The sequence below is a fragment of the Phalangium opilio genome, unplaced genomic scaffold (genome assembly GCF_054372755.1).
Source record: "Phalangium opilio isolate 3A_F unplaced genomic scaffold, DU_Popi_V2 ptg000014l_1, whole genome shotgun sequence".
In the NCBI taxonomy this organism is placed as follows: Eukaryota; Metazoa; Arthropoda; class Arachnida; order Opiliones; family Phalangiidae; genus Phalangium; species Phalangium opilio.
In genome coordinates this window covers 478,200-501,748 of record NW_028324149.1, presented here as the reverse complement: position 1 = coordinate 501,748, position 23,549 = coordinate 478,200, and the positions used below count along the sequence as shown (strand labels likewise).

The window sequence follows — 23,549 nt, the reverse complement described above, 5'->3', positions numbered from 1 at the left end:
CCAGAACTTCACGCGCCATCCTTTGTTCGTATCCTGGAAAAGGCCCGCGCGCTACCGAAATTTACAAATCAATACCTGCATGGCCCTTTTGAAGTTACCTTTTAAAGGTAAAATGAAACGAAATACGACGCGAATATGTAACTATTTCTCGTGTATCCTTTAACTGGGAACGCGAGTCGTCATTTGAAAACGGTATTTAAAATCTTTTACCCTTGAATAATCTTTGAATCAAATCTTAAAACTACTAACATCGCTTGAACAGAGAACCGGTAAATAATCTATATCCTTCCAGTTGAGATCATAATGCGTGGCGCGTATTTTAATTAGCTAACGCGGTTCATGTTTACTTTACGCTTAATGTGACTCTATCCACTGACTTCGAAGCAATACGGTTAAAGGGGGAATAAAGGGGCTAATGGCTTCATCTCCCCTGCCTATCAGCTCTATTGAATCTATGTCAATAGACAAAGCGACTTCCTAACGAAGGTATTTAATTAAAACAGTGGTGGGACAATGGAATTGGGGAAAGAGTGTCTAGGTGAAAAATATCTTCATTAACGAGTTTTCAAAGAGAGTTATTTTCCTAACACCCTTTTCTCTGAATAATTTTAATTAACGATACGTGTTAAGTCCTGTATACTAAACAACCCATTTTGTTAACTATGCCTTCTTAAAGAAATTATTCAGCCATGAATTTTGTTTATTTTTTAAATGGTAAAGCGTATATATAGACTTATGAATATTGGAAAGTTCTAAGTGTCTAATTACAAAATTGCGTAGAAGATTCGGTAATTAACTTTCTGGGGGTTATGTCTTACCTTGGGGTTGATGAAAATGGAGGAATAAATCTTACCCATTGGAGTGGCTATTCCATATCCTTTGGAGTCTAGTAGACCGCCCACTTGGGTCAGGTTGCAATTTCTTTGCACCATATAATCCAGCATGGTTGACTCCATTAGAAACGCGTAATTACCGTCTAGGACTCTTTTAACTCCTTCCTCGTATGACGTAACAAAGACGGAAGGTCGACCTTCCATGAAACGCCACATTTTTTGGTACGTTTCGATTTTGGAATCCTAGATAAAACAAGATATTTTTAAAAATCAATTTATTTATACCTACTTCAATTCAAAATGTAGAACGGCAATTTCCAAGCCATTTATTTTTATTTTTTGTCTTGTCTCTTGTTAGCTCAGTGAACGCGCGTCTCATGCACATATCTAAGTCTCTACTTGGTTCAAATCATGCGTATTTGAAGTCTAAAGATCCTTTTCCATCTAGGCCCTAATAGTTTTTACATTTTAGCTTAGAACGATAAAACGTCGTCGAGCATTGTTCTAAATCTCTTTCCTAAGCCTAATGACCATTAGGCCTATTGTTAAGTTGGAATCTCATCATCGCTATCCCTGATTAACATTTTTTTCCTTCTCAAACTTCTAAAGGAAACGAAGCGTTAAGAGGTTATAGGGTCACGTGTTATTTAATTCAGAGGTTGAGCTTGAAGAAAAAAGGCGGGGAAAACACGTTAATGATGAGGTTCTTGAATCAAAGCGAATTTGGGTGTAGAAGTACATAACTTAATCCCTGGTAGATAGTTTCATCTGAAACACTTGGTAGACATGCAAAAGCTATCATCAAAGACAATAGTACTGGAATAGAAGACTGATTTAGACCGAAAGGGTTTTTAAGTAGTCTATTTCCGGTTGGGTAGGTCAACCAATCACAGACAATCCCTAACTTACAACCAGGACCCTCTTTCCCAGTTTATGTTTCCCGCTGTCACTAACTTAAACTTAATTCAAGTTGAAATACCACTCAACTTTTATTACTTCAAATAATGGGCTTCTACTTAAGATATAACTTCATTATCAATTCAGTAGGGCGCTGGACCGCGCTGGCGATGGTATGTTTTTCTTTCCTAATGTGAAAAACATGTAAGTTTCAGCCGCAAACTTAATCTACGGTTTTGCGCCTCGAGCAATGAACCTACTAGGGCTAGCCAAGGCTTAACTTCGAAAAGCTTTTTGCATGTTTTTCAATAAATTTGCATACGATTTTCCGAAACATTTAAAGTTTATCTTCGGACACCTTACTTTTTATTTTCACCCCTTTTACTTAACTTCCCCGCAGTAAATTTCATGACATAGTTTGTTTGCGTAACTTCCCATCATCCTCCAAGGGTGGTTAATGAACTTAAAAGAGATTATTTTTATCCGTCTTAACCTTCTCTATGCTTCTTACGCGTATGCGTGATCCTAATTACCCAGGGAAACCTTCTTTCAATAGAAGGCCAAGGAATAGACGGTATTTTTTTTTTTTGAAAGAGTACAATGGACCGGCTGGATTTACTCTTTATATAATGTGGAATAGATCAGATGGGCAATTTTTCTTTTTTATGGGAACCGCAGTACCACCGATGGAAGAAATAGGTATGTTAAATTGCAGACTCAGAAACTAACAATATTTAAACGAACTCATCCTAAGTTTTTAACTTCTAGTTAATTGTTAATATGTAATTACTCATTTAATGATAATTTATAACCAATGAAATTAAAATCGTTCACAGTGCATGCTTATTTATAATTTTACACTCATTTGTTTCAAAGGTCCGTAATTTACCATACTGATTTCTTCCGGTCTAATCCCCTCTTCCACACTTTATATTATTGAGGTTTCCAAGGAATGGGATATATATAATGCGACCGAATTCGGGAATACGTATTAAATTCGAATTTAGCTCGTCTTCGAGTAATGTTTCTCTGTCAACTGCCTTAGTATCGACCTAGACATAAACTTCTAAACTCTGTCTTTTAAAAAAAGGTGGTTAGAAATGTGTCAGAAAAGTTTAAGGAAACTTTTTATTTTTGCCCGTCACAGGGGGAAACACATCACCGTCCTTAGCTATAGCTTCTGCTCCTTGTTCGTTAGTATACTGTTGTGGAAAGGTTTTTATATTTTATTTATTTATTTCTGGAGTTTGTTAGCTATCCACCGTGTCAATTCGATAAGAAAATAGAACCCGGAAAATGCATAAACTAAGGAATTTACCTACAAACACATCTTTTCTATATCGATTTCTCAAGACATCCTCAAAAATATCGCTACGGATTTCTTAGCGCATTTTACTACTACTATGTGGGGTAGTTTTGTAGATAGTGGTATGTAGTAACGGTGTTTTATTGGTTCTGGAGGTAATTTTGAGCCGAAAATGTTGTATAGTAATATTCTCTTCCGCTCCGCCATTTTAAAGGTTAATAAATTATTAGTGTATATGTCTAATCTTACAAAAATAGATATATAATTCAATTCTAATACTAAAAAAAGGTTGGTGAGAGCAATGTGGTTAGTAATTTACTTGTAAGAATGATTTTATGGTTATGTATTTCTGATAAAAGCACATAACACCGCAAATAATAAGTCGCTTCTATTGTTGCTGAAAACATCTGTCAAGTCTACTTACTCCCGAGAGACGAACGTTTTGAACAACAAACAAGAAACAACGAACGAAAAGGAGGTTGGCTGTTCTCTAATATTTACCGTACCCGAAAGAAAGTCATTGTGGAGCCTCCTTCTAGGGTTCCGTAGGCTATTTTGTTTTGTTCGGCCAGATCTTCGACGCTCTCGATTGGCGTAATCATTCGTTCTACTGTCAAGAAGGCTGCCAAGTTGGCCGTGTATGACGAAATGATGATGAGCGTGAAGAACCACCAGATGGCTCCGATTATTCTAGTGGACGTCGCCTTTGGATTGACGTCGCAACCTTAATGACAAACGACCGACTTATATACCTTCCGAATAAACCAGCGAGGTATTTTGTCATAGCTTGAGCGCGGCAATGCGGAATTCACTGATTGAGAAATACATCTCAGCGAGAAATGATATAGTCTGAATCTTGCCCTTCTAGATTTGGCGGCAATTCGACCAAGAGTTATTGGATCGGGGTTTGCGGTATACATAGTTTTCGGAATAGGAGGATTGATACCATTTACACCAAGAGGCTAGATTATACTTGGCGGACAAATTGCAGTACCAAACAGCCTGACTTCCTGGTGTGAAAGGTATCAATCCTCCTAGTCTGAATTCTGAAAGCTATGTATATTACCTTCCCGGTTTTGGTACCATTAGCAATACGAACACGGATTTTTTAACACCCTATTTCAGGGGAATTTGAGAATTGGGTGGTTTCTTTTTCGATATAAAAATATATATTAACGTAGTGTACGAGCCACGGGATCGTTAGAATTCTAGTATATCGAGGTCATTATAAATTAATTTTCCGAAATCACTGTTTAAAAATTAGAGAACGTGAATTGGATCTGTAATTCCTATGGGATTTCAAGCTGACTCCAAATTTGACAGCGATACTGGGAGAAGGTCAAAGAAATCTATTCCCCTAAGCTAATTACTTGTTTCCTGGTTCTCTTATTACCCGCTACAATCATCTTATCCTTACTGATTGGTGTATTGGAACAATAAGGTTTGAAAAGAAAAGAAAATCATCTTACCTTGATGCATCAGCGTGACTATAGTGAACCAAAAGCTATTGGCTAAACTGAACTGATTCTCGACGACGTCATTTTCGTTTACGCAAGGATGTGGATTCCTCCATTCGTAAGGACTGAATCGCGCTACTATGAACATTGTGGAACTGACCAGGATATAGGCGGCTAAGATGTACAACCAGATATCAACTGCCAAGGGACTCATGAAAGAAAACAGACGAACTGGCAAGCTCTTTGGGATCTTGAAGAGAATTCCGATGCCCAGGTTCATAAACGGCTTCGTGAAATGAATAACGCTCTCGCGGGCGTAGTTTATCGTCATTGGAGCCACCGCCAAGTCGGCGTTCTTTAACACGCTCCGAGTTAAAGTCCGTCATTTGATGTAGATGCTATTTAATTACTCACTTTGTCGATTATTTCTCTGACTAGTCCGTTCCATTCCCTCGTCGTTGTGTTTTCCGCTCCAAACTTTCTGTCCGGGACCAAGTACAGTTCGTAGTTGAAGTTCAACAACTCGGCGATGGCTTTCAGCAGGTCAATGCAGAAGCCCTCGAATCGCGCGTTCCCCGTTAAGTTATTTTTGACCATAACGTAAGGAATCGACTGAAAAGGAACATAAAACATCTGTTGAATTAGAATCTTCAATGCGGAGACGCTTGATATCTCGTTTTCAAGTTCTGAAAACTTGAAAACCATACCACCAAAACTATGCCAGTTGATTGCGGTTCGAAACTTAACTCGTTTAAGAACACGATATTTCTCTCATTAGTACGCTGGTAAACCCAATTACATTTACAAGTCTGCACTGCGAAATAAAATGATAACCAAGAACCGAAAACATACTAACTCCCGGTATATATTGACAAGGACAAAGATGGTTGAGAAGAAAGCCATATTTTTCATTTCATCGTAAACATCGTACTGGACACTAAAGAACACATTCATGAAACCACAGTTCTTTTTTCACCATTGCTAATAATCCCGCCTTATCTGTAAAATCTTTACTTCCTCTTTTGTCTTAACCAAGACGTTAGTTAAGAAGAGGGATCGGATTGGAGGTATATCAACCAGTATAGAGAACAGGTTCTTTTTCAATGACTACGAACACGCCTTCGGAAATTAGTCTGCTGGTTGTGAGTTAGTTCCGTAACAAACCTGATTGACCGACTACGGTTAAAGAATGTTCGTAAAAGAGAGAGAAGAAGTTGTCGTGTACGGTTTACAGGACCAACTTAAAGATCGTTAAGAAGAATGGCTTTCGGGTCAGAGTTTATTTTGTTCGGACAAATGGCCGAATGACAGCTCTGACTTGGTGGACGTGGCGCTCTTTTTTTAGTTCTAAAGGAGGAGGGACTAAGTTTCGCTTGGAATGGTTTCTATTGACCCACATCGGGTCCTGGCTGCCCATTTTGTGGTCGTTTTATTTATTATTCTTCGATGCGAGTTGTATGGGCCGGAAAAACCGATTTCGAAGGACTAGCACCAAATCGCTTTCATATATACTCGAAAGAGATATAAGTGCTCTTTGTGAACCCTACTTGAAGGTTGCACTTTGTTTCAAACCTGAAGTACAGCTAAAAGAAATTTAGTATAGATTGAAATATTAGCAGCTAAAGAAAGGTATTTTCTAGTAAAGAAACGACACGACGGTCGCTGATAATTCAGTTAAACTTATGTTGGGAATTTTCGTATATTGTTTAACTTTTTATAAATAACGTCTAATTCTTATTGTCGAATCACGTGCACCTTAAGCAGAGATGTTATTTTTAATCTGCACGTGCATCTTGAAAAAATGTTATTTTTAATCTGCACGTGCGCCTTAAAAAAGTGTCATTTTTAATCTGCACGTTCCCCTTGAACAAATGTTATTTTTAATCTGCACGTGCACCCTAAACATTAATGTGGTTTTCAATCCCACTTAAAAAGTGTATCTCTCATTAGAAACCGTAACTGTTTATTTAGTGCACATAGCAATAATTCATTCAGTATTTTAGTCTTTTATCTACGATTAAAGCTAAAAGATCGATTATTTCCACTAAAGAAAAAACAAATATAAACCCACTAGAAGATAATGCATATTTTCCGCTCCAAAGATAATGATTATCGATGTTTCATGCATGCATGCTTATATTATAGCTTGTGTATTTTATCTTATGTTTTTCAGGAACATAGATTGCTTAAACATAAGTCTACAAGACGAAAAAGTAAGAAATTTAGTTAGACAATTACGAGGGCTCTTCTGAGTAAGAATATGGTACCAGCATTTCTAGCAACACAACACTATATACGTTCTAGACTTATGAATGTATGCTAATTAACTTATGCTACCACACCACGTATGGTGATCAAACATAACTCTAGAAGCAAACAATATTTTTTTTCTATAAGATTTCTTGCTTATTTGGTTTCTTTAGGGAGAAAAAGTGTATCCTGTAATCTCCAACCGAAGCGCTATCTAATTTCTTCGTCATACATTCTAATCTCAAGACCTCGAGACCGCAACACAAATACTAAGGAATAGATAACCCGGGCCCCCAAAAACCTGATCCGAAGAAACAAAAGCTTGCAAAACATTTCGGGAAAACGCTCTTGCGCCTCCCTCTCAAGATGGATACGGGGTAAGCGCGAGGAATGGGATGAAAGAAGCCCAAGAGAAGCCAGGGATGGGAATGGATGGGCAAATTGGAAAGGCGGGGAACGGCGGCGTATAGGAAACAAAAAATATGGGTCTCCAATCAATTTAGGCTTTTTATTCACTTTTTTCCTTTTCAATTTCTTATGGCTCTCTAGCTATCTCTGAGTTTCAGAAGCGGTATAACTTCAAGCCCCTCCTTACGTAGATTAATTTCAATTGAATATCCGGTGTAATATTTTTCATTGGAAAGAAAATCGAAACATGCTTTGAAAAACCGTCCTAAGTTTATTATATTTACTACTCTATAAGTTTAACATTGAATTGGGTTGTTTTAATTATTTTTAAATGACTGAAACGCTAGCAGAGGCATCGTAGAGATAAAATAGGTTAGAGAGGTGTATGGACAATGTCAGTTTAAAATCCTCACTGAACATAAATGATTGCATTGAGACACACACGATAAGTATAAAACTTAAGGAGCAATATTATAAACTTATGAAAAGAATTTTTCTCCAGCTCCGATTACGTATTGGAATTTAAGGAATGCGAAAGTGAAAAAAATGGCATAGTTTTGGATTGTTTTTCTGCAACTTTCGAGATTAGCCAAGAACCAATGTAAGACGTGAGAACGTTGAAGGTTTAGTACAATTGGTCACGTGTCCATCTTCTCGGGTTTAACCCCCCCCCCCACCCGTCTCCTCCATTGAAAATTTAGATGAATATTCATACATTCTCAGGTTGTAAAAGGGTTCTTGGATAAGCTGATATTCAACTTTGCTTTAGTATCATGGTATGAATAATTTTAGACGAAGAAAATGTGTAATATTATCCGAGAAAACTGACCTCAATGGTTGTAACTTTTAGCGATATGTTCATGGCTCCAAACTCCTGGAAAGCGGCGTAATTGGTGATATTCATACCTTTACCCTTTTCCCATTCGCCAACCTGAAACGGGAGATGTCGCGACAGAAATTGGTGGATTGGGTTACGCCATTGTACCGTGTCTTTGTCCCGAAACTTTTTAGTTAAGGCGGGAATGCGTAAAATTCTCGCGGGAAAATGACAAACGAACGAACGAACGCGACGGCGGTGAGATAATCTAATTTGGCGCGCCAAATTTGGAATTAGTTTCTCTACAAGGAGGATTAAGAAAAGGAGAAGTTTTCATTATTTGCGTATTTTTTTATCCTCAGATTTAATCGCTATTTACGTATAAATTAATAACAATTTTTTTTTTATTTATGGGAGGGGAAACTTGATATGTTTGACTGGTAAAAATTTCCACTCCTTTCGTTAACCCTTTTTGTGTTTTTTTTTTCTACGAGTTCCCGCCTTTTCCAGGTTAATTAGACGAAGGTATCTTCTTACTTTTTCCATTTCCTGTCGTCTTAATTTTAATAAATCTAATTTGAAAGAGCTCCTGCGTCCTTCTTTCAAGTGAATCTTTCCGGTTAGTCCGTTAAATTCCACCTAAATCCGCCAGGGGTAATAAGAGAAAGACGTACGTTGGTTTATTTCAAGATATCCAAATAGAAAAGGGTCACTTATGCAGTATAGAAAAGCTCTTCATGATTAAGTATAGCGTGAGCCACGCTCTCGAGTGCTCACTTGGTTCCGATATAATCGGATTAAGAGACAGTTGTTTCAAATATCTAATTAATTTTAGCTGCAATTAACGCGATAAGATGAATTGTTAATGGCAGACACTTGAAAAGTACTTCACCAGGTACTCTAGAAATTTTATGCCCCTCAGACAAATCTAATTGCTTAAAAGTATTGTAAGGCTATTCAGGACTTATCTAAGGCCTTAGTCAACGTGAAACAATATGTAGGAAAAATCTAGCACGTGTGTAAGCAGCTCGGGGTGATCCAATCAAAATTTGGATACATTTAATTGTTACTGTAGAATTTAGCTTAAGGCTATACTAATAATTTTAAATTGGGAGGTTTTTTTCCTGTTCAAAGAAAAAACCCATCTAATTAAATTCTATAATGCAAGTTAAGCCTTTGATACTGAATGAAATGGCGCGAGAGTAAACTCCCATGGAAGCTCGTTAGCGATAGAAAGCTTTCACTGATTCGATGAAACCCCACCCCCAATCCCCCCCCTAAAACCCATCGAAGCGAAACTGAGAGTGGAAGACTTTGCAGGAGATACTTTAGTTAGCTCACCGAGTTGATGAAATTAAAAAGACTGCTTCCTCCACTCCAAGGGACTTCTTCATCGCACGAGGCATTAACGGGTCTTAGCGCCGAACTACGTTGTAAACCGTGAAGTCCCCAAGCGTAGGTTAGAACAGAATCGTACATTAAAGCTGGTTCCGTCTATATACGTTACATTTATAGGGTATGTGGGGTTAAAAACGAAATTTCTAAAGTATCTCGTCTAGTCTCTAACTTACTTTAATGACGTTAGTTTTGTTTAAAATGTGTTGTCCTATTGGCTGGAATTTTTCCATGTCACGAAGTACTTGGCGTACAGTTGAATTCGAAGTATCCACTAGACGATACGCCGTGATATTCACAAAGTTGTACAAAAAATCTTCTAGGTTGAATACTTCGATATCCTTAAGATTTTTCATTGATAAATACGTAAATAAAATTTCTTTGAAAATTTAATGAAAGAAGTGTGCGAGACATTCTTGAAGTACGAAGTGTAGGCTAAACTCTTTCAAATTATCAACACAAACAGATAGATAAGCTTGATTTTTCTTACGCACTTCTTTCATACTTCAAGAGTCTAGTGATCTTCTGAAACTGATTGGAAGGGAAAACTAATTTAATTCACTTACGAACGTAATGAAATGGTAGTAATATTTGTAATCATTCATCTGCACTTGCAGAATCTGTTAATGATAAATTTATATACTCTGTACATTTTTCTAAATACTTATTCCCGTCTGGGTTTTTGCATATAAATACACCCTTCAACTTACCGATCTTAAAAAACGCGGTAGATTATCTGGTTTTGTATCTACAATGATGCTGTAAATCCCTCTGGCTTTAACATCACGAAGAATGTCCCTGAAACTGTCCGCGGACGTCTTACGGAAAAGGAAATGGATGTTTTTTGGCAACGGTTGACGTACTAACTCTTGAAGACAAATGAGCGCTATGCCATGGCCGGAAAAGAGGACGCAAAAACGAAAAAACCCCAACAAGATGGTTGAAGATACGTTAAATATGTCAAACACAAAATAAGACTGAAGTTTTAAAAGAATGCGACTTCTTTTTCAAATGGCATCTTTAATTTATTATAAAATTTGTATGGATTGACCTATGACCTCGAATACTTCCGGCTATAGATGGAAATCTTTTTGGGATAACTTTGACAAGACACGAATCATGTCTTTGGTTGAAAGGGAATTAGAGAAATCTCTGAGAAGCGTTAGCAACATTATCAAGTACTTCACTGTTAGAATGATGATTTACTTAAGCAACAACGATGGCAAAAACTACATTTTCTACTACATTCATTAAAGTTAATCGTTGAACTCTATGTTATAGGGCTAATTTTACTGATTTTTCCTTAGGGACTTAGGGTTTTACCCCTCGTTAGGCCTATTTGTTTCTTTGTTCTTACCGGCATCGTCCTCGTACAAGACGGCGATTCTTGTCCAATTTAGAAAAGTCACGAGGTCGAGGAGCGCTCTTCCGAGCACTTGAGGACTGGGATGGAGGTTGATTGAGAATTCTTTGATGTCCGGCTCTATGTCTAGTCTCATTTCTATGTGCGGAATGTCTAGAGCGTCGCAAAGCGACTGGATGTGATTGGCCAACAAAGGATCTTGAGGACCAAATATAGCACTCGAACCTCCGTTGATTTGAACGCAAGCTACAATAAAATCAAAGGAAAAATATGAATTTTCTGAGAACTATCGAAATTTTCCGTTAAGTTGACTATTGTATTTCTGTGAAAAAATTATTTGCGTGTTCATTTACCCATTTAATTTCAATGAGCGCTGTAGGAATTTTTCAAACCTTGGATCTACTTTAAATTATTTTACTACAGAATTTTTTTATTACATTTGTTGTTGAAGTTTTAGAACTCAAATTCTGACGCTTTTTATAATCCTTTAGCACCTAGGGAAGGTTAGGCAATAAGGGTATATCCCATTTAGCACCTTAAGAAGCTGAATAATATCGTATAACTCAATCCTTGTCCTCTTAGAAAGCTTGAAAAAATAACTTTTCTTTCGCTTTAACTTATTGTTTCTATTTACCTCTAAGTAAAAAAATATTTTGTGGATAAATAACAAGACGGAAAAAAACATTAACCCATTTATCCAACCACATTTCGTCCCTCGTAAACAATACATTAAACTCTGGAAAACTAAATTACATGTAAACTTCAGCCACACGTTACATTATGAGACTTGCTAGGGTAACGGTGACGCCACTATTAAAAAAAATAATAAATGTAAAGCTCTACTCGGTAGTTTCAACCACGTAACAAAATAATTGTTAAAATGGCGCTTTCGTTGTCCTAGAAATTCGCACAACACAGCCTTGTGGAAAATTATATAAATTCGGATAGAAAAAGAATGTATATTTCTTTTTTACGCCGTTGCTAGCCGGGATCTTCCTTTTAGCTTCCGGCCATTCCCTTTTATCTGGACCATTAGGCTCACCGCGCCGCGTGCTTCTAGCGTCAGATGTTCGACTTCCTTTGACCGCCTGCTTCCCTAGCTTCCTCGACCCCTACCATATACAGTCCCTGACCTTAATCTTTACCCGAGCTAGCTAGCTACTAGCCCATACGATCCCATCCAGTATTTCCCTCCATTTTGTAGCTGAATGACTGACTACCTTACAGCTTTAATTCTCCCGAGAAACAATCTCCGTTCCTAGCGCCATGTCTTAACGGATGCAAATTCTACTCGATAAACGCCTTTTACAATAATATCCATGTTTACGATTTCGGAATATAAACTATACAATAGCTATTTCGAACCTCCTAGAGACCAGGGTTCATTAGAAAATGCTTATATGTTTGTTCGCGAGTTTCCTAAGGGACGCTCTTGGATTTGTTAGGCTTTAGTTTCCGCCTGTTTGGTTTAAATATAATAGTGATTTAAAATGCGTGGGATGGATTTTCTGTAAAGTTTCCCCTTAAACGTGAACGCCTTTATTTTAAATCTAAGCCTTGGTACGTATTCTCATTATGTGTTCCGAATAAAGGTGAAACGAATAAGCCAAGACTTGGCTTCATTATCCGTAGACCTTTTTAAAGACTACTCTAGAATCTTGACCTATTTTCAATTGCCTCTTGAGACAAGCCATAAGCCTTTTACTAGTTTTCATTTCGAGTCGTCGTAACCGAAATTTGAAACCACCTGTAGCCAGCCAGCAATCCTTAAAATACCTTACAAAACCATTTTCTATGTCAAATCCATTTTAAAGCTGCAACAAAACCTTAACGCAGCGAGTTTATATAATGGGTAAAAGCCCATTAAGCGTTGTACTGAGTAGCGTGGGCTTTGAACGAAGCTGGAAAGCAGAATGTTTAACTAAAGTACTCCAATCGGAAAATCGCGTCACGTTCCGGAATACTTATTCTTTAGAACTCTTGTTCTTTTCTAGATCGTTTTTATTACGGGCTAAGAACACTCTTTATATTTTTTATATCGACTTTATCTTAAGCATTTTGAAACCTTGAAATTTTGGATGATTTTAGCAAAGATATATAGAGAGAATAGAAAGTGAGGCAATGAGACGGTGCGAAGGAAAAGTGTATTACATTTACAAACCACCAGGTTCGCGCTACGAAATCTATGATAATCTCCAAGGAGTGTTTAAATACCTAACACATTCCCAGATAAATTCGTCAAATGAGCCCGAAGTCCTATTTTCATCTTACAGAAATTAAAAAGATGACGGAGCACGTGAGTATGGCGTTGATTGGTCGAGCAAAGAAGCTAGAGAGAGATTAAGCCTTGGAGTTGGTCGTAAAATATACTGGGTATACACTACTATTTGAGGCTTTCATTCACGTCAGTTCCTCTTTTTCTGTTTTTTATTTTGTTTTTGATAACTATAAATTTGTTTCCGTTTGTTTCTTTTCTAGCCTAGAACTGATTTCTTATATTGTTTGGTAAAAATGTGTATCCTTATAACTAGTTTATTCTTCCAATGATAAGATCTGTTGTGGAGACTTAAGTTCTTTGAAAGATCAAAATATTTGATATTAGAAACAATTTTTAGTTTTTTTTTCTTCTGAGACCACGCAATTTTGTAACTTGTTTACTTTACTCCTCAAGAATCAAGATTTTCCCAGAATTTCAATTTAAGGTTTCTTTCTTAGATAGTTTATTTTATAAATTCCCAATATCGTGTTCCGTATAAAAACATTTTTGAAACGTTTTCAATATCAAAGTGAGGCGTTAATGTGGATGAAAGGTTTCTTAGTGCCCGCTATGATGTTTACTTCTGCTAAGTCTAGCTTCTCTTCAGCTTCATTGGTCGACCAATCGGTGCTGTACTGATCTTTTTTTAATTTCTCTGCTAATTAGTCTTTTTTTAGTTTTGCAAGAGGACTATGAATTTCTAATTTACAATAACTTGGCTATAAGCATTGATTTTAATATAGTTTATTCCAAAGGTGTATTTAATAATATTAACGTGAAAATCTAATAAGTTCATAAATTTATTCCAGTACAGCTTAAAGCAATTTTCAAAATCAAAAACAGAAAATTTGCAGAAAAAAATTTCCAATCCCGTTGTCCTTTTTTTTAATTTTGAGAAATTTCTCTAAATTGAATTTTTCACCGAGCAATCTGACATCTGCTTGGGTATACCGTACATGTCTAAGCCGTGCGAGTCCTTTTTTCCCTCCTTAACTTCAGTAAAAATTTTCCCCGATTCTTCTTTGAAAATTATTCACAACCCACGCGATATTACCGACGTTAAACGTAATTGAGTTTTAGGAAAAATATTGATTCTTTGTCTGAGAATCGTTGAAAACGTTTTCCCTAATTAACATTTTCTCTCAGAGTCACGCTGAGTTTGTTTAATTGATTTTTCTAGCCTAACCTTTAAACATATACCCAAGAGTCGCTGCCTTGAAAATGGCATTTTCCCTATTGATTTTCTATTGAATTTCCGTTCATTTTAAGCTTGAAACTTGCGAAGATATGAAAGAGGAGAAAACTGAAAAATTCTGTTTGGAATATAGCCCCGAATCTTTTGTTTCCGAGAAATTCTTTAATTAATTTTGAAAATTGTGAAGTTTAGAAAAGATTTCTTTCTTTTTTCTCGCTTTTAATATATTTTTGAATGAGAAAGATTTAATTTAAAACAAAAGGAAAAAAGAAATTTGAAATATTTTTAGTTTTTTCCATTTTTAGTTCTCTAGTTTTAGTAATATGACCTTTTTTTTCTTTTTATTAAAATTGAGCCATTATTTAGTTGGCATTGTTCTTTGTCAAGGGTTATCATCATGGGGAGATGACGCCTTTGTTAAGGAATTTGCCGTGTAAGATAAGAGCGGCAATTAATTTAAAAATATTCCGAATAGGAAATAAGACGTGTCGTCGAGTTTTGAATGCGAAGTAATTAGAGAAAAAAAGGTTATTGATTTAACCCTAAGTTTAAGATCATAAGTCTACCACTAATTGCGTTTACAAGTTTCTCTGGATCTGACCGTGAGATTCTAAAGCACATTTTTGCAATTCCTTGTAAGCCTTCTTCTTAATATCTCAGCCAAAGCGCTGCAGACGAAACTCACCTCAAAAAGAAATATTTTTTTTTCTATCAGTCACAGATACATTTCTTTCCCTTTTTATGGTGGAATGTTTCATTAAGTAAGGAATTTCACGGTCAACCTGTTATAGCTATAATCTTTTGATTGGCCGTGGTCTCACTCTACAAGACGGGAAAAATAGTACATTCTGTAATCGCCTCAACACATCTTAGTAATAATTTTTTCGTGGAAAATTATTATTGCACCTTGATTGCATGCAATTGCAATTTTAAATCCATGGAGAAAGAGTATAGTGTTTTGAAAAAATCTGTTCAGTTGCTTGTATAATTTTACACACGTATTATGCAAATTCCGTTTGGTGTTCAAGCACTGCGCAATCGCTTGCTTTAGTCGATAACAAAATCGTGCTCTGAGTAATTAATGAGAATTATCTCACTCCGTATTCAAACTGCTCGTTAATCACGGATTCAGAATCTCAAGAATAGATTAGGTCCTTACAAACGCAGAGGGGAGAAGTTTGAAACGGTCTCCGTGTACTCCCAAACGTTATAACATTCTTCTCCCAACATCTTTGCCTTCCTCAGTCTTCTAATTTCATCCTTATATCATAAGTTTATATGTTACATAAGTATGACACTTCCTGTACTTCGTAACGGTGGGGAGTTACAGCTCGAGCTAGCTCGAGAACGACAAACGAGAATTGAAGTACTACACTCGGTGGTTAGTTTTGCAGGACTTCCATCTTCCTATTTAGTCTGCATTACTAAGCCTTTGATAATGCCTCACCAGGCGTCGCTTTACGAGAATCTTTTATGTCTCACCTACATCACTTCATTACAAGTTCTCAGCAACCAGTGACAAACTTATGGAACATATCTCATAAACTTATGCTTATATGGATAGATTCTTAGCGTCACGACCTGAGAAAGTTTTAATAGTTGACGAAACATTTTAGAGTAGCTCCGAAGAGAGGTCAGAGTTTATAGTGCTGGGGCAGCTTTTAGGTGCTTGACTGTAATATGAAATCCTTTTTGGCAGCGGCTCAGGAAATTTGGAGCCAAATTTAGGAGCATTATAGGGCTCCGAAGACGTCGTGAAAAGTTTAAAATTATATTTTGGAAGCCAAATTATTAGGCGAATAATTTGGCTAAATTGTCCCTTTATATTTGATGCTAAAAACTAGTTTATGAAGGGAAAAAAGTGTCCTTCCTTACGCTGGAATGTGTTCACAAATCACGTGACGTTACTCAAAATTCCATAATTTAAAAACAAAGGCTTAATGAATTTGAGAATATTTTCTAAACACGTGACATACGATATGTTTCAAAAATTTTGAATCAAAATTCGACAAAAGGCTTAAAGAATTTTCAAAATTTCTATGCTGTAAATAATAACCCACCTTATTCCCGATGCATGTGCCAAGGCTTATTTGACAAATATGGGTCAAAATGAAGCGTCATCTGCTTCACAGTATAAAAGTTCCAATATTTTCGGCTGAAGCAGACGACGCTTCTTTTTGACCCACATTTGTCAGTAAAAAGTATGGCTTTAAGCCTTAGCACACGTATCGGGAATAATGTGGATTAAGAATAGTGTCGTAATAAAGATCACTTTGTGTCACAGTAACGTTATTATGCCTTTAAGTAAGTCATACCACCACTCTATAAAAAGACAGAGGAAAAGTTTGAAAAGTCGGCTGCTCCGCTAGTATCTGGGTCACATTTCTTTCTTGCGGTTTACTCGCTCATAAACTAAGATGATTTATTAGTTACAATTACGCCTGGATTACTGTCCGAGAAAACAAATTTCCATCCCTAGCGAGATTCCTTTTAATAACTAAAGACTCGTTCGTAAAATGTTTCGTAATAAAGCTTTGTCTCTATATGCCTGAAAGAGTAATGAGGCGGAACATTCTCTTCTTATTAATCGGTTCTTGCCCAAATTAGCGAACGTTTCCATAGAATTTTAGGCCCTAAACCTAACCGAATTTATCGAAGGTATACGAAGCTATATTGCTACTCTCCGAAGTTGTAGTTGTTCGTCCATTAAAAAGGTTTTTAATGGATCGGGAAGGTCACAAGGTCCTACAACTTTTCTCCTTGTTTACCGTTAATTGGAAGACCTGCTATTATTACGAACTTCATAAGTCAATTGAATCTCAGCTAAGTTTCCTGCTGCCAAATAAACCTTTCTTTTCCGGAATATACCAGAGATAAATAAAGACTTAACATTTTACTGCTTTGACTGATAAAGACTTCTTAAGTGTCGGCAACCATCTTGGAAAAAATGGCGACTGGAAAAGACAGCAATTTTAAATCTATCTTACTGTGGCAACTCGAACGTTACTGCGACCATACTGTCCCAAATTGCAATGCTGCATTTGTGAATCTCAAAATTTTCGGGTTTACCCTAAGGCATGCATTACATCCATCCAACATATTTTGGGTTTCTATTTGGCCAGAGCTATAAAGTGCCCGCAACACTGACCAGTCCATTTTCTCCATTATCAGATATTAATGGTAGCGGAGAACGGATAGGGTACAACCATAAATAAACTGGGATACAGCTTATTTCTGTAAGGTTTCTTTTTTTAAAAAAAAACCAACATCATGAATCACTACAACAAACTACAGATCCTATAACTCTAACGCTATAACCGACGAATCAATTCACCATCGCCGTAACCCGAGGAAAGGTCAAATGGCGTTAGGCTTAAGTACCACCGACCTTTTTTACCCTTCCCACCCTCTTAAAGTAATGGTCATTTTTCAAACTACCGCAAAGTTATGGAGGTGTTAAGTTCGATCCCGTTTTTATGACGCCTCGAGCTAGGTTTTACAAGCAAATTTACGTAAACGCTAAACGGAGCAATATGACCCGAAAGCAATCATAATATATAGCTAGAGGTGTCCGGTTAAGCCTAACCGTCTTGCATTTTGCTCGTATATCACGAACACTTTACATTTTTCATGAACTAGGAGTTAATTTGAAAACATATTTATCCAGAGTGGTGTCGGTATTAATGGAGACAAACGCTGTATGAATCCGCAAATGTTAAATAGTCCCAAAAGTTGGAGAATAATTGGTAATTTAGGTTCTGCTACAACAGTAAACCAAGGCTTATCAAGTTCAGCACCTTTATGTGACAGTTATATATAGTCTGAAAAGTTTAAGCTAAGCCTCGGACCCATGGCAATTAAGGCCTACTATTCTTATTTGCTTTTCCCTCCAAAATTAATTCGAGTTTAAGCGGCATTATCTTTCCGGGTGAAAAAGCGGGCCGTCCAGTTTGGTTAAGCCTTGGCGAACGAGAAGGGAAAGTAACAAACTTCATTTTACTTCTTGATTCATCGCTTACACCGCTAATTAAAACGTCCGTCCCTACAAGATAATAACATCGCGCTCAACAATTAGTATATAAGTCTTAATATATAAAGGTCGGCAGGGTAGCTGGCTATAAGAACCGAGGCTTAGGGTCTAAATGGCACGTACTGCGTGGGTAGCTCATGATATTAGCTGGGCGAGAACGCCCTTAACTGATTTCCGCGTAATCGCCTGATAACGGATGAAAAAGGTCGCTAAGCCTCGTACTTTGTAGTGCCTAGCCCTAGAATGATGAGTCTTTAATTTAGAACTTTTATCCCAACTTCCTTATCAAGTTGTTGTTCGCCACTCTCTGGGTTTACCAGTGATGGAAAATTTGGGGGTTTAATACTAGTAGTAGAAGTTTTTAGGGACTAATAAGTAAGAGTTACTGAAAGTTTGCGTCCGTTTTTGGAAAGCTTTAATTGTATTTAATTAGATGAACAGGAGTTGAGGCCACTAGGTTTATTTATGGCACACAGAAATCGTAGTGGTACCTATAGAGTTTTAATATTAACATCATGGGGGTAAATATCAATTAATTTAAATATCACTTTAAATGACCTATGGGGTATGGCCATAGACCGTGCGTGCTTGGGGTATACTATTCCTCATGGGTGGCACACGGGTCCTATTTACATTCCTCGACATTCCTCTTCATTACGTTACCAACCGGGCTATTTTCCCTTCGGCCAAATCTATTTTAATACTAGAGGTCTTAAGCCTTTGCTATTCGCGTTAGGCTTAGCTCTATATGTATCGTAAGAGATCTCGCGCATTGTATATAAACTATTGCCAGCGGGAAATCGGCGCGAGAAGAATTTCCCGCCTTTTCTTATAAGAAAGAAGAATTCTTATTAGTTTCTACTGACATCTCGATGTCGCTCTCCTCCAGGGAGTCAGGGCCAAACACGCGACCAAAAAGCTATTAATACTTGGATCTATAAAAGGGGGCTGGTGCTTTTAGGTGTAGATAGTTTTCGGTAATTGGCTGGTTTTCAATCTGATTACAACAGATACTGTAACACAAAAAGGGGTAGACTTTTTGTTGTTTGTTATGACCAGTGTACAAAAATCGCTTTCATAAACAATAATACCGAATTCAAGAACCCACACTAGATCTGAGAACGTTCGAAGATAGAGGTTGGTTGTAGTGCCATGTATCGCCCTTTTGTTAAATCTAATAGAACAAGATCGACAAACCTTCCTCAGTATCCCAATTCGTGTCCCAGTTTGGGACATTCAGAAAGTATCAACGCCTTCCATCGCTATCGTTTGTAGCTTATTGTCAGAACCAATTTTCTACGTTTTTTCTTTTTCTTTATTCTTAGTGTTTTCAGGCTTTTAGAGGTTATCAACTTACTGAAATCGCCCCAGAAATTATCGAAGTTTGTTTTCCCTCGGGTATACAAGATAATACTTTAGCAAAGGGTTGTGTGAAGCTGAAGCCTTTGTCTTTGAGAAAGAAGACGACAGTGTTCATTCCCTTAAGCGAAATAAAAAGCTCTTAGGAATTGAGGACTCCCGCTGAAGTATGGACTAAGAGGCTTTCTGTCTTCTGTTAATCCCTATTTATGTTCCTTTCTTAAAACCACGCGACTCCTCTATTGGTTGTACGACTATGCTCTACTTCATTTTGAAGTAACTGTCCCAAGGAAGAAATTACAACATACCCCTTGTTGTAATCTTCGCTGGCGCTTGTCTAGTATTGTCAAAGCTTAGTGAAGTATGGTAAACCATAAACAAACGTCTTGAGTACTATTGAGCCGCTTAGCATTCAACATGCCTTTTATTCAAGTTATTTCCGGTGCTGTTTAAAATATCATATAATGTGTCCGGTCCTACGTGATAGGGTTAAGACCTTCGAATAATGAACTTCCGGTTTTCCTTAACCAATGTTTCTATACCATGCCCTTCGGGTATTATCTTTCGAACAATTAAATTGAAAAATATAGCATGTAGGAATGGTAACGTTTCCATTGTAGCTAAGAATGATGGGATATTTAAAAAATCTCCTGATTGACATACCCTTTGCTGATAATTTTTTGAGACCAGTGACGCAAAAATTAACGAAACTATATGCTCCTGTTAACCCAATCGTTCGAGAGTATATGATCCTGCACAAAGACGCTTAATCATTCATTCTTCATTAGATTTAATAATAATAATAAAAAATCCTTAGCCTTAGCCTTACAAAAACATTTTCTTGTAAGCTTCCTCAGGAAGTATGGGTTTTCATATACTTAAATAATTAAGCCTACCCAAGTCTTATACTAACATCTTCCTTTTATCTTCTGTTTCTTTGAAAATTCCGAAAGCTAAGTAAGTTCAGGGCATCAGGGATGTTGTTTGAAGTTTACAAGGAAGTATATTAGAAAGGAAAAATCTTTCAGTTGTCCTCTCCTTTTGATAATGATTCACGCGATGATGCCGCCACGCGCAGTACCGACATAGTTCCTTCCGACAACGTCAACTATGGTACATCCCTAGTAATAATAGAAAACCTCTAGGCTTCCGTTAAAGAGTCAATAAAGATTCAAGAGATGCGCGTCGAAAGGTTGACCGATTTTTCCAAGACCCGCTTTTCGCCCGACTCTCTCTTAATCCATCCATTACAAGTAAGCACAATGAAAGTGACAAGAACAGAGAAGAGAAATGTATCGAGAGATCCAAGCATGCCACGCTACCCTTGGGTACACCTATAGGTTCCTTTAAGGCCTTAGCCTGAAGGAATTTTTGGAAATTTGCTTTCAAAATTTATGCCCTTATCCCTGACTGCTACCCCCTCCCCCTCCCCCGATAATGTACTGTTCTTCTAGTTACTAGTATCAAGAGTAAATGAAAAAAATAGTGCACTGAATGAATGTGAAGCTATTATTGTTTACTTATCTAAAAATGATATAATAGAAGCGACACTGGAATGCTTTGAGATGTGGGAGGAGAATTGCTTCTAACTTTCACGGCCATTTTGTTTAGTTCTAATTTTTGGGCTACCTTTTCTAAATTGTAAAAGTTCGATACTTTCCGTTTTCATTAACTCGTGATACAACGCGCTTCGCCTGAATAACCTTTAAAAAAATGAGAATGGAAAGAATGGCTTGAGGTGGTGGTGGTATATTGAGTTGTAATCTTAGTTAGGACGGAGTTTGATAAGGATTTGTTTTGAATTTTGATAATATCTAAGAGTGCGTTTTAAGCTATAATGGTCTTTGATGTTGTATCTTCGAAGATGAATAATATCTTTTTTCCTTATTTTTTTACGACGGTACTCTCTCTCTCCCTCGTAAATCTATGCATGACTTTTTAAAGAAAATTTCATTACTACATTATTTACCATATTTTTGGTTTTAAACCTTTTAAACGCCCTTTGGTTTTTGGACTTATTTTCTTGAAGGATTTAAAATAAATTCCAGAAAGCGTGAATTAATTATTACTAACACAGAGATCCCGTGGTGTGAGATGAATCAGTTTATTTTATAATCTTTTAAAATATTTTTTTTTTCGGAAGATGAAAAAGTTTGGGTTTTTTTTTAAATCACGTATACTTTTCACGCTTTTTTGGCTTTTTCACTGCTATTTTTCGAGGTTCTCTCTTTTCGCAATGTTACACTTTGACAACCTCACGTACCACCACGATGGTATGAAGTTTCCCAAAACTCGAAAGAGGAAAAAAAATCGTAGGACCTAGTAATCCGAGAAAAATCTCTGGTATTAAATTTCCAAAAAAAAAGAGAAAAAATAATAATTTTTCTTTCGCTTTAAAAGTTTTTCTTTTCTTTTCCACAATGTTTCATTTCCGAAACAAAAGACTTTAGTATCGGGTTTTAGACCGGGAAATTGGTTTTTTTCTTTCAAGGAAGTATAGAATAGAGTCACAACTGAATTGATATTCGGTGGAAAATTTATGGGTTTCATATACATATTTTTGAAAGTGAAAAAAAGATGAATGTGATTAATTTATAAGGAAACTCGATGATCTAAATATCACATTAATTATATATTACCGGTACATTCTCTCTCTCTCGCCCTCTCTCTTTTTAAATTATCGTCACTATTTTCGTTGGACCTCATGCATTTTGGTCCATTGGGATTTCTAACATTCACGCCGAGTGTGCTTTAGATATAATGGAAAATGTAATTTTCTCCAACGTTTGTTCCATTTAGATAATTGAAAAGCCTAGTAAAGGGATCTCTTAAACGTCAAAATATGTTGTTCTGGAAACGCCACGCCCCGCCCTGCCCCCAGGGGTCGTTATCATTCTGATGAAATGTATGAAATTAAATTTATACTTTTTCGTTTAATAATAATATATACTAATGATATTAAGAAAACCCCTCCCAATATTTTAGAATAATTAATTTCGGATATGGGTTTTTCTATATGAAACCATGGGTTGGTCTTTTGCGCATCAAATCTATTGAATTGACCTCGTGATCTTTAGGAGTTTTAATTGTTGGAGCTGCGATAATGGACTCGTTTCTTCGTACGATTTTGTAAGCAAAACTTTCACGTTTATGATATTAGTAGAATTGGAAGAAAAAACGTGGATGGTACAGGCATATCGACGACTATATATAAAGGCATCTTTCTCAAGATCGATCATTGTAGCTGGCAAACTTCTCACGAATGGGGCAACCAAACTCATCCATCTTACAAGGACCGCGCTTTTGACTTTTTGGGTTTGGTTTTGGGCAAAATGCAAACATAATGACTAGCAATTTACGTTCACGGATTGACGGACATCGTTACGCTACAACGATAGCGATCAACTGTGATTTAACCCCTTCCCCCCATTCCAATAGCACCCCCCCCCTCCAATTTAAACCTTACAAGCGAAATATTCCATTGGTTTTCAGGATATTTGATTTGACGGGAAAGATCTTGTTAAATAATATATTCAAATTTCATTTATATCGGAATGTTCGGATAATTTGGTGGACAATTTATTTCTTTTATTCTATAAATTCACTTTTGCATAACGGTGGTAGGAAATGTCTCTTCGCGCCAAAAAAAATATTTTTGGCGGGAAAGATATGAAAAAAGAAAAAAAAATGTTCCTTCAATATCTATCTAACATTTTCCTGAAAGTGGGTTTCTTACGCAAATTTTTCCGGACAGTTACTGCATAAAACATAAGGCTTTTAAAAAGCGGCGCGCGATGCAGCTTCGATCCAACTTCTTTTCATAAAATACGAGTTAAATTTTTGGGAGTAGAATGGAATGTTGGCCGGTAAAAGGGAAAATTTTTCTTTCGGGGGTTACATCCCCGAGGCATCAATCTTACTCAAGGAAAGTTAACGCAATCAAAAGTTGACTAATAATTTACTGCCATTTTATACCTAAAAG

General features: G+C 36.8%; 1 protein-coding gene across 4 annotated transcripts in view; it reads right to left on the bottom strand.

Annotated features, from left to right (window-relative positions):
• Window positions 1–23,549, bottom strand: part of LOC149704959 (glutamate receptor ionotropic, kainate 2-like) — a 60,311-nt gene that overhangs the window by 3,132 nt on the left and 33,630 nt on the right. For 3 of the 4 annotated variants that reach the window (XM_089865094.1, XM_089865095.1, XM_089865096.1), the window contains 11 exons: window positions 10,721–10,972; window positions 10,074–10,249; window positions 9,930–9,983; window positions 9,540–9,704; window positions 9,310–9,462; window positions 8,506–8,607; window positions 7,981–8,082; window positions 4,908–5,105; window positions 4,506–4,848; window positions 3,543–3,760; window positions 854–1,076 (listed from right to left, as the gene is read on the bottom strand). In XM_089865094.1, the coding sequence (XP_089721220.1) occupies window positions 854–1,076; window positions 3,543–3,760; window positions 4,506–4,848; window positions 4,908–5,105; window positions 7,981–8,082; window positions 8,506–8,607; window positions 9,310–9,462; window positions 9,540–9,704; window positions 9,930–9,983; window positions 10,074–10,249; window positions 10,721–10,972 (1,986 nt within the window). Of the gene's footprint in view, window positions 1–853; window positions 1,077–3,542; window positions 3,761–4,505; window positions 4,849–4,907; window positions 5,106–7,980; window positions 8,083–8,505; window positions 8,608–9,309; window positions 9,463–9,539; window positions 9,705–9,929; window positions 9,984–10,073; window positions 10,250–10,720; window positions 10,973–11,079; window positions 13,095–23,549 lie in introns of those variants that run through there. The other variant, XM_089865097.1, reaches the window with a different exon arrangement.